This window comes from Callospermophilus lateralis, chromosome 3 (assembly GCF_048772815.1).
Source record: "Callospermophilus lateralis isolate mCalLat2 chromosome 3, mCalLat2.hap1, whole genome shotgun sequence".
NCBI classification, from domain to species: domain Eukaryota; kingdom Metazoa; phylum Chordata; class Mammalia; order Rodentia; family Sciuridae; genus Callospermophilus; species Callospermophilus lateralis.
Window position 1 is genome coordinate 82202428 of NC_135307.1, and position 16552 is coordinate 82218979.

At 35.1% G+C, this 16552-nt stretch overlaps 1 protein-coding gene across 1 annotated transcript in view; it reads right to left on the reverse strand.

Annotated features, from left to right (window-relative positions):
• Window positions 1-2123: 2123 nt before the first annotated feature.
• Window positions 2124-16552, reverse strand: part of Aqr (aquarius intron-binding spliceosomal factor) — a 113650-nt gene continuing 99221 nt past the window's right edge. Inside the window, exons 32-35 of the mRNA XM_076850517.1 lie at window positions 16224-16309; window positions 11939-12113; window positions 9496-9609; window positions 2124-6000 (exon numbers count right to left, since the gene is read on the reverse strand). Of these exons, the coding sequence (XP_076706632.1) occupies window positions 5683-6000; window positions 9496-9609; window positions 11939-12113; window positions 16224-16309 (693 nt within the window). The 3' untranslated portion in view covers window positions 2124-5682. The remainder of the gene's footprint in view (window positions 6001-9495; window positions 9610-11938; window positions 12114-16223; window positions 16310-16552) is intronic.

The following is a 16552-nucleotide window of genomic DNA, read 5'->3' on the forward strand; positions in this document are numbered from 1 at the left end:
CATCTTGCAACATTTTGTTATATTGAATTCAAAACACTACAGTGAAGTGTTGTCCAAAATGAAATGTAATTTAAATAAGTCTACTCCTCTTCCACTGCTATTCTTGAGGCAGTCGAGAATAAAAGAAACCAGTATACTGGAAGGTGCTACTCAAAGCCAAGGGTAATGAGAATACAGTAACAGAGCACTTTCAGTCCAGTTTGTGAAACCAGAAGAAAAAGCCAACCAAATAAACATGGCCAAAGTGAACTAATGAACTAAAGCAGATACTGTTTTTTACTCACAACTTCCCATTCAGAGCTATGAACTTTTGGAAAAAAGTTACCTCAGCTTCTCAAAAGATCTTTTTATATCAAATCAGGCATCTCTCAAAGAGTTATTTTCAAGGTATTCAACTTAAATTGCAACAAAATTATGAAGTGAATGTGCAGTGTGAAATCATAGATGGAGGGGAAGGAGATTGTGGGGACAGTCATTTCTGGAGATCAAGCAAGAGAGAATTCAACTTGTCTGATGCAAGGTAAATCTGTGGATCCTCAGTGTTTAACATTCGAATGTATTTGAAATTGTATTTAAATCTAATGTAATGAAATTGTATTCATTTTTGTATTTGTCTTAATTTTCTTCCATTATTTCTGGCTCACTTCTACTGGCTATGTCAAATAAGCAATTTCTTTTCAGAAATTTAAACTTTTAGCCAGGCATGGTGGTGCATACCTGTGATCCCAGCAGCTTAAGAGGCTGAGACAGAAGGATCAAAAGTTTAAAGCCAGCCTCAGCAATGGCGAGGTGCTAAGTAACTCAGTGAGATACTGTCTCTAAATAAATACAAAAATAGGCTGGAGACGTGGCTCAGTGGTCGAATGCCCCTGAGTTTAATCCCTGGTACAAAAAAAAAAAAAAACTCTTAAGGAGCTGGGTTGTGGCTCAGGGGTAGAGTGCTTGCCTGGAATGTGTGAGGCACTGGGTTCGATTCTCAGCACCACATATAAATTAAAAAAAAATAAATAAAGTTCCATCAATAACTAAAATGAACAAAATAAATAATTTTTTTTAAAAAATTTAAACTTTAAAAATACAAATAATGGAGAACACAAGACACATCAGAAATATGAACTCTCACTGTATGATAGAAAATAAGAAGAAAAGCTTGGTGTGAAATTCTGGAGTCTCAAATTAAAACATAAACAGAGAAAGCTCATTGACCTTTTCTTAGGAGGCTCACATGAAGGAATGTCATGTTTCATTGGTCAAACTTATTAACTTGCCATTTCAGGATGTTGGTATTAATGCCACATGACACTAAACAAATTACACTATGATATGACATTTTATACAAATCACTCACCTGTAGTTTTTCTTCAGATGTCATTTCAGTCTCTGGTTACTTAAGAGAAAAAAAAAATATTTGGGCTTTATTTTTTAAGGATGAGTCCAAGTTCTCACTGATGTAAAGATATTGGTTACTAAGCTGTGTTCCGAGGAAATGGTTACATTAGTTGTTTTAATTAAAAAAAAAAAAAAGCCTGGTGTAGTGGTGCATGCTTGTAATCCCAGTGGATCCGGAGGCTGAAGCAGGAGGATTGCTGAGGCTGGTCAGCCTCAGCAATGGCCAGGTGATAAGCAACTCAGTGAGACCCTGCCTCTAAATAAAATGCAAAATAGGGCTGGGGATGTGGCTCAGTGATAGAGTGCCCCTGAGTTCAATTCCTAGTACCAAAAAAGAAAAAAAAAAATGTTCTATGGTCTAAAGTTTGAGAAATGGTACATTATAAACATGATTCTTTCCAGCAGAACTTCTTAGAACCTTTATTTGGCCAAGTGAGATTTTGCAAATGGGGAATAATAATTCATTTTGTTTCCCAAACATACTTGACCAAGGAAATTGGTTGTTCAGAGTATTTTTCAAGAGTAGTATTTTCTGAAATCTGCTGAACAGTAATAGGACCAGAAACTTTGTATGTAAGTGAAAGAGCTTAACCAACCACAGCAATTTGTGTAAGCCAAAGGGAGAGGGCTAAGAGAATACAGTTGGCACACTGTCAGCGGTAAGCAGGCTGTATTCTGAGCCTCGCTCCAGGGGACTGGGCTAGGGTTTGTTCCTAGGAAGAAAAACCAGAGCATTAAAAGCTTCTAGATCCCATTTAATTAAAGCTTTTTTCTGGGCACTAACAAGTACCAGTGGGTAAAGGAAATATAGCCTCCCATATCTTCACTTACAAGCCTGGCTTTAAGTACAGTTCCAGTTCCACCATTCTTAAACATCTATTAACATCAATGATTGCCTAATAATTACAAAAGGTAATGGCCAAGAGTTTTCTACAGAAAGCACTGCTTATCTTTTATAGCTCTTCTGGCTCCTACAAAAGGATTTTTTTTTTTTTTTAATCTTTTGTATCTTGACTTAATTGAAGAAACAGCTCTGAAAACACCATTTGAATGACTGAAAAATAAGAAAATAGCACACACAAGGCACAAAGCCAAGAAAATCCAATAACAAATGATTTAAGGATGGGGCAGTACAGGATTCACAACTGTTAGACCTGATTAGTTCCACGTATCAGAAGCATGATGGAACCTAGTGACTATCCTTCTGGTCACACTGTTCTGTGAGAATGTTAGTTTCAGCAGAGACTACCCTCAATGCTCTAATGGACTGACTGAGAAGTCACTAACCAGAAGACCTGATCTTTGATAGATCCTAAAATGTCAATTGCATCACATGTCCCCTTCATCATCCTTTGTGCTCTCTGGATAAGGACATAGGTAGGTGGTCAAGTTAAAGGATTAGTTGACAACTTACTAGCTACATTGTCACAAAGTTTTGGAGAAAAATGAGGAGAGAGACGTATTTGCTGAGTGCCTAGGAGCTGGATCTTTTCATAAACATTATTCTATAAAACAAACTAACAACCTCAAGCAGATTTCTTCCCTGTTTTTATTAAGAAAACTGGGGCTTACAGAGATTATAAAATTGTAAAATCTGCCTAAGTTCAAATCAAAGGCCGATAAGCAAATTAGGTGAAATTTAAGCAAGGTCAGGGTGAGTCCAAAGTTTGCTTTTAATATCGTGCTATTTCTTGATCATAAAAACTTCATTTTTATTAGAAACACAAATGATCCACTTATGCAGTTTCTTTTAGTATTTAGCAAAACATCTGAACTTTTACCATCACACCAACTTCAAGAGCTCTGATAATGTTTATTTAGATCTACTCATTCATTTGCCCAAATCAATGGAGTTATTATTTCTCAGCTGCTGGTAATGAACTTTCTTAACTCAGCATTTTGTGGGGGGAAAAAAAAAGTCTCAGTACTTGAATTGCTTATTTCATGCTCAATCTCTTAGCATGCATCTTTTTGGTCTCTTTTTAAAAATAGAATTCCAAATCATGACATATTCAAATATGAAAAACAGGATGGAGAGCAATGGGAACACTAATCTGCAATAGTCAAGGACTCTAGTACCTGTCTGTAGAATCTCATATTATATAGAAAACTCTTGAATTGGTAAAAGCCATCACTCCTATAGATTTGAAATATAAATAAAACACTGCCTTAGGAGTATGGACTTAATTTTGTCCTCAGCCCCATTTGCCAGCCAGGTTAAGCCTCTCCATTCTGTTTCCTCATTGTTTTTAAAAAAGAATCTCTTAAATTCCTTTAAAAGTTCCATGATTTTCTGTAACTCTCTGGCCTTCCTAGTGAGTGAAAATTTAATCCTCCTATCCGCATCCAGTTTTTAATTCCTTTGACAAAAGGCTTACCCATCTTCTGCCTGCATTTGTTTTTTAAAGTGTGGTAGAAAAATCAAGCAGCAAAGAAAAAAGTATGGTCATCCAGTTAGACAAAGAGATTTTCTAAGTGACACTTGGAAAACAGTTTGAGAAAGCTGCCTAGCAGTTTGTTTATTTTGGTTGCAGATATCATAATTCATATCCTCTAAAGGGTAGAGAGAAAAAAAATCAATCTTTTCCAGGAAACACTGTAATACAGTAAAGCTTCTTTCTGTCTTGCTTAGCCTGATACCATATATTCACAAATGAAAATAATTCCGTGAGTGCTATTCCTCATACAGATGCCCACAACACCTGCTTTCAAATTCTTATATCAGAGAAATTATGTAACAGACTGGCTTGATCCTTACTCTGATAACAAATAGACCAGGGATTCCTAGGATAGTTTCCTTCACATTTGACTCCTTTTCATTTCCCTTCACTTCCCCCTCCTCTCCTAACATTTACACAGTGTTCTAATGAAGTTAGACACACTGTAAGGTGAGAGTGTGAATCATATCCACCACGGCCTGGTAGAATTGAGCAAACACTGGTCGCTCAAAAAAACAACTGATAGAATTTTCTGGGTTTAATTTCTTTATGAATTAACCATCCCTTTAAACTGCCAGGATGAGAGGTACAATTCTTATTCTTTCCTCAAATTCTCTAAGTAGATATGCTTTGGGGAAGTGCTCCTTCAGCCAGCCTAGCAGACAATCAAAATGGGGTAAAGAGAATAAGTGCAATTTCCCCTACCCTATATAGATATATCCATCTCTTGTGCTCTGGCCACCCCATTTACAGTCCTTATAGGCAGAGGTCAGTAGTCAAAAAACACAATAATCTCATTATAGTGCTTCTCAAACCAGAAAATGCAAATAAATCAGCTGAGAACTTTGCTGAAATACTGGTTTAGATTTAATGGGTCTGGAGCAGAGGTCATATCTCCACATTTCTAATAAACTTCAAAGATAACCAAGGCTAGTGGTTTGCTAATCACACTAGAATAGGAAGGTCCTAATATCTCTACCCTCCCAAATATGATGCACTTCACACCTGAAGGTCTCCTTGTGGATTGTTATCCACAAAGAAAACTAAATGACACAAAACAGAACTCCACACTGGGAGTCTTCTACCTTGCACAAAGAGTGAAGTTAGCTGAATTGTTGCCCAGAATCTGGGTCCTGCTTTCTGCCCAGAGTTTTCCTGTTTAGCTGAGTGACAAATCCTGCTTTAACCTCACCAGCCTTACCTGATGCTACACTGCCAGTAACCCAAACACTACCAGACTGCAGGACCTGTTGTAACCTTTGAGTTTCTGATTCCCCAAGTCTGAGGTGAACTCTAAGAATAAACAACAAACCTAGGTAATTCTGATACATTCTGAGATTCTTGGGAAGGAAACCTCTTTGATAAACTACAGAAATCTTTATGGCTCTTAGTGGAATGTCTTTACAGAAAAAACAAAAGGTAAATCAAAGATGATGGAACTTAAATATCCCACAGTATGCATGACAGAAGAAACCATTTCCTCTCTAATTGGAACATTTGTTTAAGGAAACTTATAGTTAATTCCAGTGTATTTTGTCCTTTTCTCTAGAGTTTGTTAAAAATGTGAAGTATGTCTTATGTATTCTAGAGGAAATCATATTAGGATAGATACATTATAGATACACTCAGTGATCAAATATCAAAGGAATAGTTATTTGCCTTTCTGTTTAAGTAAATTAAACTGAACTGTTTACATACATATAATTTAAAAATACTTATAGGACAACCAGTTAACAAAAATAAGGACTGCACATTAGTTAGTGCCATTGAAATAGCAGAAGCAAATGTAAAATACCAAAAGTAACTTTACTTAGACTTTATGACTGAATGTCCTCCCTAAAAAGGACTGATTTGGCTAGTTGGTCTTTGTTAGGGCAGATGTGGCATCCTGAGGGGTGGTTGCCTTTACTGGTGTAGTTACAGCTCCTGGCACAGAAGCAGTAACCGTTTCTGGCCTGGAATTGGCTCCTGTCTGACTGGCAGTGGTCTCAGTCTGATTGGGGGTGGAATCAGGCTGAGAGGCCAGGGTCTCTTGACTACAGCTGACATTAGGCGGACTTGGTATGTCATCAGCTTGAATGAGCATGGCCTCTTCTTCTGCTTCCAATTCTGTTTCTTGACTTTGACCTTCTTCACCTTCTTCCACCATTGCAGGTGGTAGCTGTAAGAAAGTCTAAAAAAAAAAAAAAAAAAGACAACCCAATGAGTTGAAAGGAAAAAACAAAACAACAACAAAACCTCACTGTGGTACAAAGCCACGTTCTCATATTAATATCATCTTCCCAGTAGATACTGTTTATGCTAGAATTCTCCAAAATACTGCTGGCCATTTTATATTATGAATGTAACTCCTGTGATAACAATGCCTGAGGTCTGCTAATAAAGGCATATGATGTCATATACTAAGGATCAAAATATATACTAAATTCTCAAGAGAGGAAAACAACATGAACAGCTATTTGATTTTTAAGCAAAGAAATATGCTGTAAAGCTTCTTAGAAAAATAGCTGTTTAGGACTGATTGCCACACCAACTCAAGAAAGGACCAACAGTGAAGAACTCTTGAGAGAGGTAGAGAGGATCCTAGCCAAGAAACAAGGCCAGGGGTATAGGGGAGGGGCATGGAGGGCACAAGACGTTGGTCTCACTCAACTAGAAAACTGGAGCAGCTATAAATGCTCAGCCTTCTGCACATCACAGCAATCTGTAGCTAAAACATGGCCTCTCTTCCTCTGTTTACCTTGTTGGAAATTATGAAATAGCAAAAAAGCTAAAAAAATACCTGTAAGGTTTATATGCTGAAAACTATAAACACTATGAGAGCATCCAAAGAAGATTTAAGTAAATGGAGAGATATACATCATATTATGGAAAGGAAGACTAATATTTTAAGATGTTAATCTCCCCACATTGATCCTAAACAATTTTACTCTTCAAAACATACTGTTTAAAAATTGCAGCATGCGGGTGTGACAGTGCATGCCTGTAATTCCAGGGACTCTAGAAGCTGAGGCAGGAGGATCACAAGTTCAAGGTCAGCCTCAGCAACTTAGCAAGGCCCTAAGTAACTTAGGGAAACCCTATCTCAAAATTAAAAAATGATAAAAGCTGGGGATGTGGCTCAGTGATTAAGTGCCCTGGATTTAATAAAAAATAAATAAAAAATATTGCAGCCTGCTTTTTTGGCAAAATCAACCAGATGACTTTGAATTTGAAAAGCAAAGAAGCTAGAATATTTAAAATAGTTTTGAAAAAGAACAAAACTAAAGTATTCATGTTGATTAATTTCAAGATTTACTATAAAGTTACCATAATAAAGGTAATATAATGCCCAAGAGGACAGACATACGAAACAATACAGTAGAACGGAGAGTCCAAAAATAAGAGTCACAATATGGTCAAATGCTTTTTTTGACTACTAATCTGATATGCAATTCAACAGAAGAAAAAAATAGTCTATTTAGGAAATGATGCTGAAACATCATGCAAATGAATAACATTCATCATTACCTGGAATCATAGCAAAAAAGTCTCAAAAATATATCATACCTGTAAGTGTCAAACCTAAAACTATACAACTGCTAGAAGAAAATCTTTGTAACTTTGGTTACAAAAATTTTTAGGACATGCATGAATTATAGGAGAACAATTCTATATATTGAACATCAAAATTTAGAAGTGAGTTTTTACTTAAAAAAAGAAAGAACAAATTACAGAGTAAGAGGAAATTTTTTTTTTTTGTGTGTGTGTGTGTGTGTGTGTGTGATTGAACCCAGGGACACTCTACCAGTGAGCTACATTCCCAGCCCCCCCCTTTTTAAAAATTTTTTATTCTAATTTGTTATATGTGACAGCAGAATGAATTACAATTCATATTTTACATATAGATCACAATTTTTCATATCTCTGGTTGTACACAAGTATATTCATGCCATTCGTGTCTTCATACATGTACTTAGGGTAATAATGTCCAACTCATTTCATCATCTTTCCCACTCCCATGCTCCTCCCTGCTCCTCCCTCCCCTTTGCTCTATCTAGAGTTTGTCTAATCCTTCCATGCTCTCCACCCCAACCCCACTATGAATCAGCCTCATTATATCAGAAAAAACATTTGCCATTTGGGTTTTTTGGGATTGGCTAACTTCACTTAGCATTATATTCTCCAATTCCATCCATTTACCTACAAATGCCATAATTTTATTCTCTTTTAATGCTGAATAGTATTCCATTATGTGTGTGTGTGTGTACACATATGTACACACACACACACACACACACACACCACATTTTCTTTATCTATTCATAAACTGAAGGGCATCTAGGTTGGTTCCACAGTTTAGCTATTGTGAATTAGGCTGCTATAAACAGTGATGTGTCTGTATCCCTGTATTATGCTATTTTTAAGCCCTTTGGGTATAGACCAAGGAGTGGGATAGCTGTACATTCCCAGCCCTTTTCCTTTTTTATTTTGAGATAAGATCTCACTAAGTTGCCTAGTGTGGCTTCCACCTTGCCATGCTCCTGCGTCAGCTTCCTGAGTCTGATATTAGAGGCATATGCCACAGCAGCTGGCTAGGAGAAAAATATTTGTAAAACACATATCTAATAAAGGACTTGCCACCAAATACATAAACACCTGTCCAATAAATACACTAAAACATACAACCTACTAAAAAAAATGAGCCAGAGACCTGAACAGACATATCCCTAAAGACATACAGTTGGCAAATCACTACATAAAAAGACACTCAAATTAGGATAATAAAAATTTAAAAATACACTGAAATCACTACATACCTACTCATCAGAATTGCTAAAATAAAAAAGACCTACTCCATCAAGTATAGGTGAAGATATTGAATTCCTAGACTCTCATAAAGCTGGAGAGAATATAAAGTGGTATTGTTTTTCATTCTGAAAAACAGAGCTGTGGTTTCTGAGAAAGTTAGACATATTTAACATATTATCCAGCAACTCTACTTCTAGATATTTACCAAGACAAAGTGCAAGGACTTGTACAAGAATGTTTGTAGCAGCTTCATTTGTTAAAGTCCAAACTAAACCACCCAAATGCCTATAATAAGTGAATGGGCAAACTGCACTAAACCCACACAATGGAATGGACTATTGATATATATATATATATATCATGAATGCAAATGAAATACAAAACAATTATGCTGAGTAACAAGTAGTCAAAAAAACAAAGAAGAAAAATATATACTGTATGATTGCATTTATATAAATGCCTGAAAATGGAGACTAATGGCAGAAAGCAGATCCTTGGTGACCTACAGAAGGTGTAAAGGGCACTGATGAAGGATAACAAGGAGGGATTAAAGTGGCACAAGAAGACTTTGGGAGGATAACAGATGTTCATTATCTTGACTGTGATGATGGCTTGACAGGTGTATGTATGTGTGTGTGTGTGTGTGTGTGTGTGTGTGTGTATGTCACAATATTTAGAATTGTACATTTTAAACACATGTACCTTATTGTATGCCAAATGTTATGTACTTAAAAATGTCTTTAAAACATGAATGCTACATGAATAACAACAATCTACTTTAGTTGGTTCCTCACAAGAAATTTAAAGATTCATTTAACAAAAGAGAAGAATTCTTTCTATAACAAGGAAAATAAGAATCAATTTTAAGAGAACTCACCTGATGATAATGATGTGTGGTTTGTATCAAATGCATATACATATTGTAAACAAAGTTTGCCATCTGGGGCATATTTTTTATTATCTGTACTTCATGAGATGGTCTTTCTCCATTCTAGAAGAAGGCAAAAAGAAAGTTAAGTTTCTAGTGAAAAACCCTAGAGACTAAGATATCAATAGAAGGCTGTTTTTGTATCTTATTAGTAAGTAACATTGGGTTTGGAGGATTTAAGCATAGTTTAAAAAAAATTAAATAAGTAAAATACAAGTATACAGTCCAATAAGTAATGATTCCATTTAAATCTAAAAAAGCTACAAACTAGGAAAGTTAAGAGTCACTAGTTTTTAAATACAATTTTGAGCTGGTAAATGTAATATGGGTTTTAGAAGAATTAACAAGAGAAAATAGTTTGAATAGGGAAATAAATCAACATGGTCTAAAGTAGCACTTATTTTTTTTCATATTTTATTTTTTAGTTGTAGTTGGAAACAATGTCTTTATTTATTTATTTATTTTTGTGGTGCTGAGGATCAAACCCAGAGTCTCACATGTGCTAGCCAAGCGCTCTACTGCTGAGCCAAAACCCCAGTCCCTAACGTAGCACTTCTTAGTGGTGTGTATGCTCCAAAGGTGTTCATAAAATAATTCAGAAAGAAAATATTAAAATTATTCTTCCTATTTATGTTTTTCTAAAATAGAAGAAGTTAACACATTATTATTAGTCATGGTGGTAAATATTCAAATGTACTTTTGCACACTTTGTAACGTCTATCAGAGTCCTCTTAGGGAGTCTGTTAAATTGCAGATGTCTGGGCTCACGCTCCCTGGGATTTAGATTCAATAGACCTGGGTTAGAATTAGGTGATTCTTACAGAGTAGTGTCTCATAACAATCTGAGAAATATTACTGTAGCAGTGTAAAACAGTAAAGCAAATGAAGACAATACAAAATTTATATTTCTTTCTAAATGGGCCTAGAATAAAAATTAAAAACTTTCCTATTAATAAAATGCTTATAAAGTTTTACCCTTTCTTGTGATAGGGACCAATTCAGAAAATAATAAAGGCAAAAAATATATATGAAGAAAAAGGAGGTCTGATTCTACTTCGTGTACAACCAGAGATATGAAAAATTGTGCTCTATATGTATAAGATGAATTGTAATTCATTCTGTCATATATAACAAATTCAAATTTAAAAAACTTAATAAAGAAAAAGGATTCTATCTTAAAATGAACAACTGTCTAATAATTGGTTTATAAACAACCGAGAAGAACAGAGATAAGGGATTGTGTCTACAACACAAAGGCTAGCACTTAGGGTTTTATGTGATACCACCCCATCAAACCTCTCCACTACTCTTTCTTCCTATATATCCATAGCGGCATTTCTTAAAAAAAATTAAAAAATAAAAATGTAGTTAAAGAAAAACACTTGATATTATTATAAAAATACACAATTTCTTTTTCTACTTCCTCTTCTTCTTCTTCTTCTTTTTTTTTTTGGAAGAGAGAAGGGAGTATGAAGTATACCATGAACATTTAAAACAATTTTACTTAAAATCGAATGGAGGCTGGGGATATAGCTGAGTTGGCAGAGTGCTTGCCTTGCAGGACAAGGTCCTGGGTTCAATCCCCAGAACCCCCTCCACCACCAAAAATGCTAATGAAATGAAATGAAAAAAGCAAAACCTGAAAGTCTGTAGTATGCTAACTAACCTCCACATAAGAAAGAAAATGAGGGGCTGGGGTTGTGGCTCAGTGGTAGAATTCTCACCTAATATGCATGAGGCACTGAATTTGATCCTTAGCACCACATAAATGTACAAAAATAAAGATGTTGTGTCAACCTAAAACTAAAAAAAGAAAGAAAGAAAATGCCAAAAGAAAATAAACAAGTATCTGCTCCTTTATGCAAAGAGAATAAAATATGATCTAAAAAGACTGCTTACCTACAGAGGGAGGCTGGTAGGAAAAGGGAGTGGCATTTCTGAGTTTATCTTTTTGTTAAAAGTATGTGCTCTCCTGTCCCCCATTTCTTTTGAACATAAGCTCTTAAGAACTAAACTAGTCATTATTCTGTTATGGAGTATATAGCTTAGTTCTCCTTACAAAACAGAAGAGAGGATACATAGTAAAATGATTACTCATATGGACTCTGGAATCAGACTGCCTGGGGTTTCAAATCTTGTATCTTGCATCTACTAGATATGTGGCTACAACTACTTAACTTCTCTTACTTAACAGCAAATGGCCAGACACATGGTAAAAATCAATGAATGTTAGCTGATATTATTTTTATGTAGAAAATCTAATTAAGTCCCTTGGTATAAGGAGTATTCTAAATCAGTGACTGTATGTTCCTGGCTAATGTAGTTATATGTAAGACGATCCCAGTTTCCCATTATGAAAAATGTTTCTCTATTCAACAAAGAGATGTCCTACCTTTCTAGTGGTTGGGAAAGGTTCTGTTGGAATTATATGCAGATGAAGTGGTCTGGCTGTGAGTTGGCTGAAAGCTGGAGTTAGTTCAAAACAGTTTTGGAAGAGAGACACTCTGGCGAAGATATAAAGTCCGAGTCTAGCTCTCGACATGGCTACTACTAAGCGACGGACATCCCTTGTGAAACAAACAAAATAATTAACACACTTCAAGATTAATAACATGTTTATGCAGCTTATTTTTTCTTTTTTTCCCCCCCAGACTCCACTAAATAGTTCTATTAAGCTAGGGCAATCAAAAACATAAAGCTTCTTAAAACTTAATACATTGGGTAACTCATACAGGCAATCAATGTTACATGACCAGTAGACCAAGTAAAAAGTTACTGCTTTATTATTAATCTCTTGTAGGCTTTTTTAGGAAAAGGGAAGAAGATCACACACACACACACACACACACACACACACACACACACCAAAAAAAAAAATCCAATGTATTGATTTAGAAGCTCCAAGTAACTCTATTAATATTATGACCTAGTTCAGTTATCAGTGACCAATTTACTGTATTATTGCTGTTAAGTCAATCTGAACCAGCTCTCCTTCTACTTCTTTTGCCTACCAAATTCTTAGGCTCCATCAAAGTCAGATTTTACTTCCTCAGTAACTCTTCCCACAATGTTTTATAATAACAATTTATTATATTAAAAATAAAAATATTTTTTTATTTTCTCCATATTTCCTGAGAGCCCCAAGGAATCAAGCTATAGGTGGGTACTTCCACACCCCTAACTGGATGTATAACACTAGAACTATTTAGCATGAGCTCTCATAAAAATATTATAAAGGAAATTATGGTTTCAACAGCATTGTCATAGGAAAAAAGGAGTAATGGTGGAAGCAGGTGACTTAAAACTGTTGTTTCCGAGGCAATCACTATATTATATTCAGTTCTCCCCTTCACATCCAGAAAGCTCTATCTGTAAACACAAACAAAGAACCAGTGCAATTACAGTGGCCCCTGCACCAGTTGCTCTGAGAGAACTCTTCCCTCCAATTCTCGGTGTCCTATTGCAGTGAAGAGGTTTTTGTGTCACACCCGCTGTATATATGAACAGGTGAACTGAAATCTGCAGATTCAAGGGTAGGATCTTCCCATGATATTTTTAATGAATTCTAAACTCCATAAGGGCAGAGATCATGAATGCTATATTATTATATTTTGAGAAGCTAGCACACTGGCAAAAAAACAGGTGGTTCTGAAAGTAATTGATAAATGAATGATCAAACACTATGAACATAAAAAAACTACCAGGGAAAAAAACAAAGACAAAAAGCATGAGTGGGCAGGGTTCCTTGGAGCTCTGTCTTGAAAGCAGGGCAATGGGGATTACCACCTTCTTTCTTGGTCCCCAGAAGAGGGCTGCAAAAGAACACTGTTCAGCTACAAAATCAGCACTCTATAAGAACCCCTTCCAAGAAATAACAGGAAGTTCTAGCATTACTATTTTGTTCCTAACAGGTCACAAGCATGTCCACTGGTACCTAAACTGTACAAATCAGCTGGGCAAGAGAACAATGAATGATGGAAAAGGGACCAGAAGTGTTCCATGATACTGGCTTCTAAATAGTTCCATAATGTCCTCAAAAAGGACTCTGGAACTGAAGCTAACAATCTGGTTCCTACTCACATATCCATGCTGATGAAAAAAGGTGTGGATAAAAGAATATGGCAGTGCTTTAGTTCAAAACAAGTTTGAAAATGAATACTCTGGCAAAGATAAAAGTCCAAATCTGGCTTTAGAAATGGCCAGTTATCTAAAAGGTTATAGAGATTACAAATGGCCCAATAATTCCACTCCTATGTTTACACCCAAGAGAAAACAAATCTTATATAAAAACTTGTATAAGGATGTTCACAGCAGCATTATTGATAATAGTCACTAAGTGGACACAACCCAATTATCTATCAACTGATGAATGGGTCAATAAAAAGAAATGAAGTACTGATACATCCTACAACATCAATAAACCTTGAATACATTATGTTAAGTGAAAGAAGCCAGTCACAAAAAAACCCCACATATTGTATGATTTCATTTGTATTAAGTACTCAGAACAGGCAAATCCACAGAATGTGGAATAGTGGTTATCAAGGGTTATGAGGGAACACAAGGGGAGCGAATGCTAGTAATTATAGGACTTCTTGATTAGGCAATGAGAACATTCTAAAATTGATTGTGGAGATAGCTGTATAATTCTGCAGCTAAAAACCCATTAAATTATACACTTAAACTAGGTGAACTGGTTGGGCGTGGTGCTTCACTATAATCCCAGTGACTCAGGAGCCTGAGACATGATGATCACTAGTTAGAGGCCGCATGGGCAACTTACTGAAACTCTCAGCGACTTGGTAAGACCCTGTCTCAAAAATGGAAAAGAACTAAAATAAAATAGGTGAACTTTATGGTACATGAATTCTATCTCAATGAAGCTATTATTAAAAGATAAAATACGGCAAAGAGTAAGTAGGTTTCCTTGGTCTCCTGAAACATAAATATTTTCCTACTTATAAAAGAAAGGATATGAAGGATCAGCCCTAGAAACCAAAAAGTTCTACATAGAGTTTTGTTAAGTCTAGTTAAGATATTTAGACTAAGGTACCTGGGTAATGGGAATCATAAATAAAACATCTATACTCTAACACCACCATCACCATGATGATACCCTGACGAAGAAGTTGGATTTTCAAAAGAAAAGTTTGGCAAATACAAAGACTATTTTATTTGGATAAAGGTATTTTTACTTAGAAAATTGATATGCAAGAAAATACTGAAATCAGGTTCTGTTTTAACTCTTCATTTCATAATGTTATAATTTATATCTGGAATGTCCATATAAAAGCTCATGTGTTGAAGGCTTGGTACTTATCATTGGGAGGTGATGAAAACTTTAGAAGAAGGGTATACTGAGACACCAGCCCCTTTCTCTTTCACTTCCTGCTTCTTGGCCACATGAAGTTAAAACAGCTTTGTTCTGTCATGCCCTTTCTACCCATAAAGCTCTGTCTCACCACAGGCCCACAGACAAAAGAATTAAGTGACTATAGACTAAAACTTGTGAAACTGTGAGCCAAAATCTTTCTTACCTTAAGTTGTTTTTCTCAGGTATTCTGTCACAATGACAGAAAGCTGACTTGTACAATAAAGGTTTCATCATCAAAAAAACTCTTTTAAAAAGTTTTCAGAAAAATAAAGCAAAGAACAGAGAGAACTAAAGTCACTGGAATCTGAAAGAGGCATGGTACTACAGTGTAAGCAAAAAGAGGGAGAAGTGGAAGCAGCATTCATAAATTCATACCATAAAGTTTTGAGAGATCTTAATTACGTAAACCATAACGATGGCTAATTAATTATAAATGTCAGTGAGGAAAGGAATGGCTTTTTGGAAAAGCAAAGACTTTAAATACATGCTTGACACTTCAATAAATAAACAAAAATAAACCATTTAAAATGTTATCTCCAAACAATTTCTTAAAATGTTATATTTTTTGCTTACTCTTACATAAAAGTTATTGGGCTAATGGAATTTCATAACTAGATTAAGCTCCAAATAGATCTTGACTTAATGACAACATACAAGAGTTGGCGGTGGGGGCACTTGTTTTTATATCTACCAAATAAAATAACAAACTCTCCATATAATTTTGCTATACAAAGTCACATAAGATGAAGGTTTACATAAAACTAAATGACTGCTTTGTAATAAAAAGATATTATTCCCATAAATCTGTAACACATAAATATGCTACAATAAATGATAAAAATAGATTATTGTTTGTTTTGACAATTCTCAATCCTAGAAGAACACGTGGCTCTTTTTTCCCTTAACACTGAAGCTGAAAGAGTATATATGTGGAGGAAAATCAGAATCCTACACGATGAAAAATTTCCTCTGAGGAGACTTTACCTGATTAATTTCTAATACTATTTCTATCAGACAGATTAAGATTTTTTGATAAAATTTCTATTTTTGAAAGTAATTAAGGAATAAAAGAGCTAAAATTACTAAAACATTTAAGAGTAAAAAATCCAGTAAGCAAAAGCAATGGTGAACTACACAAGGAATTTGATAATGTTACATTCCAACAAAAAACACCAGAAGTTGCTGTAACAATTAATTATAACTATATATAATTTAAACATAAAAATTAGAAACTACTTTGCCACTGAGATTCAAAATTGAAATAGTAAAGTTAAATAAGCTGTTAAAAATTTTTCCTACGTACCTCAGATGACCCACTGCCCTGGTTCGTACAAGAGAAAGAAGAATGTAATCATTCTGTTGACCTTGAAATCTATCAACAGTTGTCACCTAGGAAGACATAATGAGAAACATGGTTTATTTTCAAAACCACAATAAAAAGGCTCTAGACATTATTTAAATAACATTATTTAAATAACGTGCTAGACACAAACACGTTACTCTTAATCCCCAAAGAAACAAAATTCCAATCATGACTGTGTTTCTTTGGGGATTGAAATTGTAAAAGCAAGTTAATGAACAATGTTAAACAGATTGCAGAAACCACAATACCCTTATCATTAAGTTATTCAC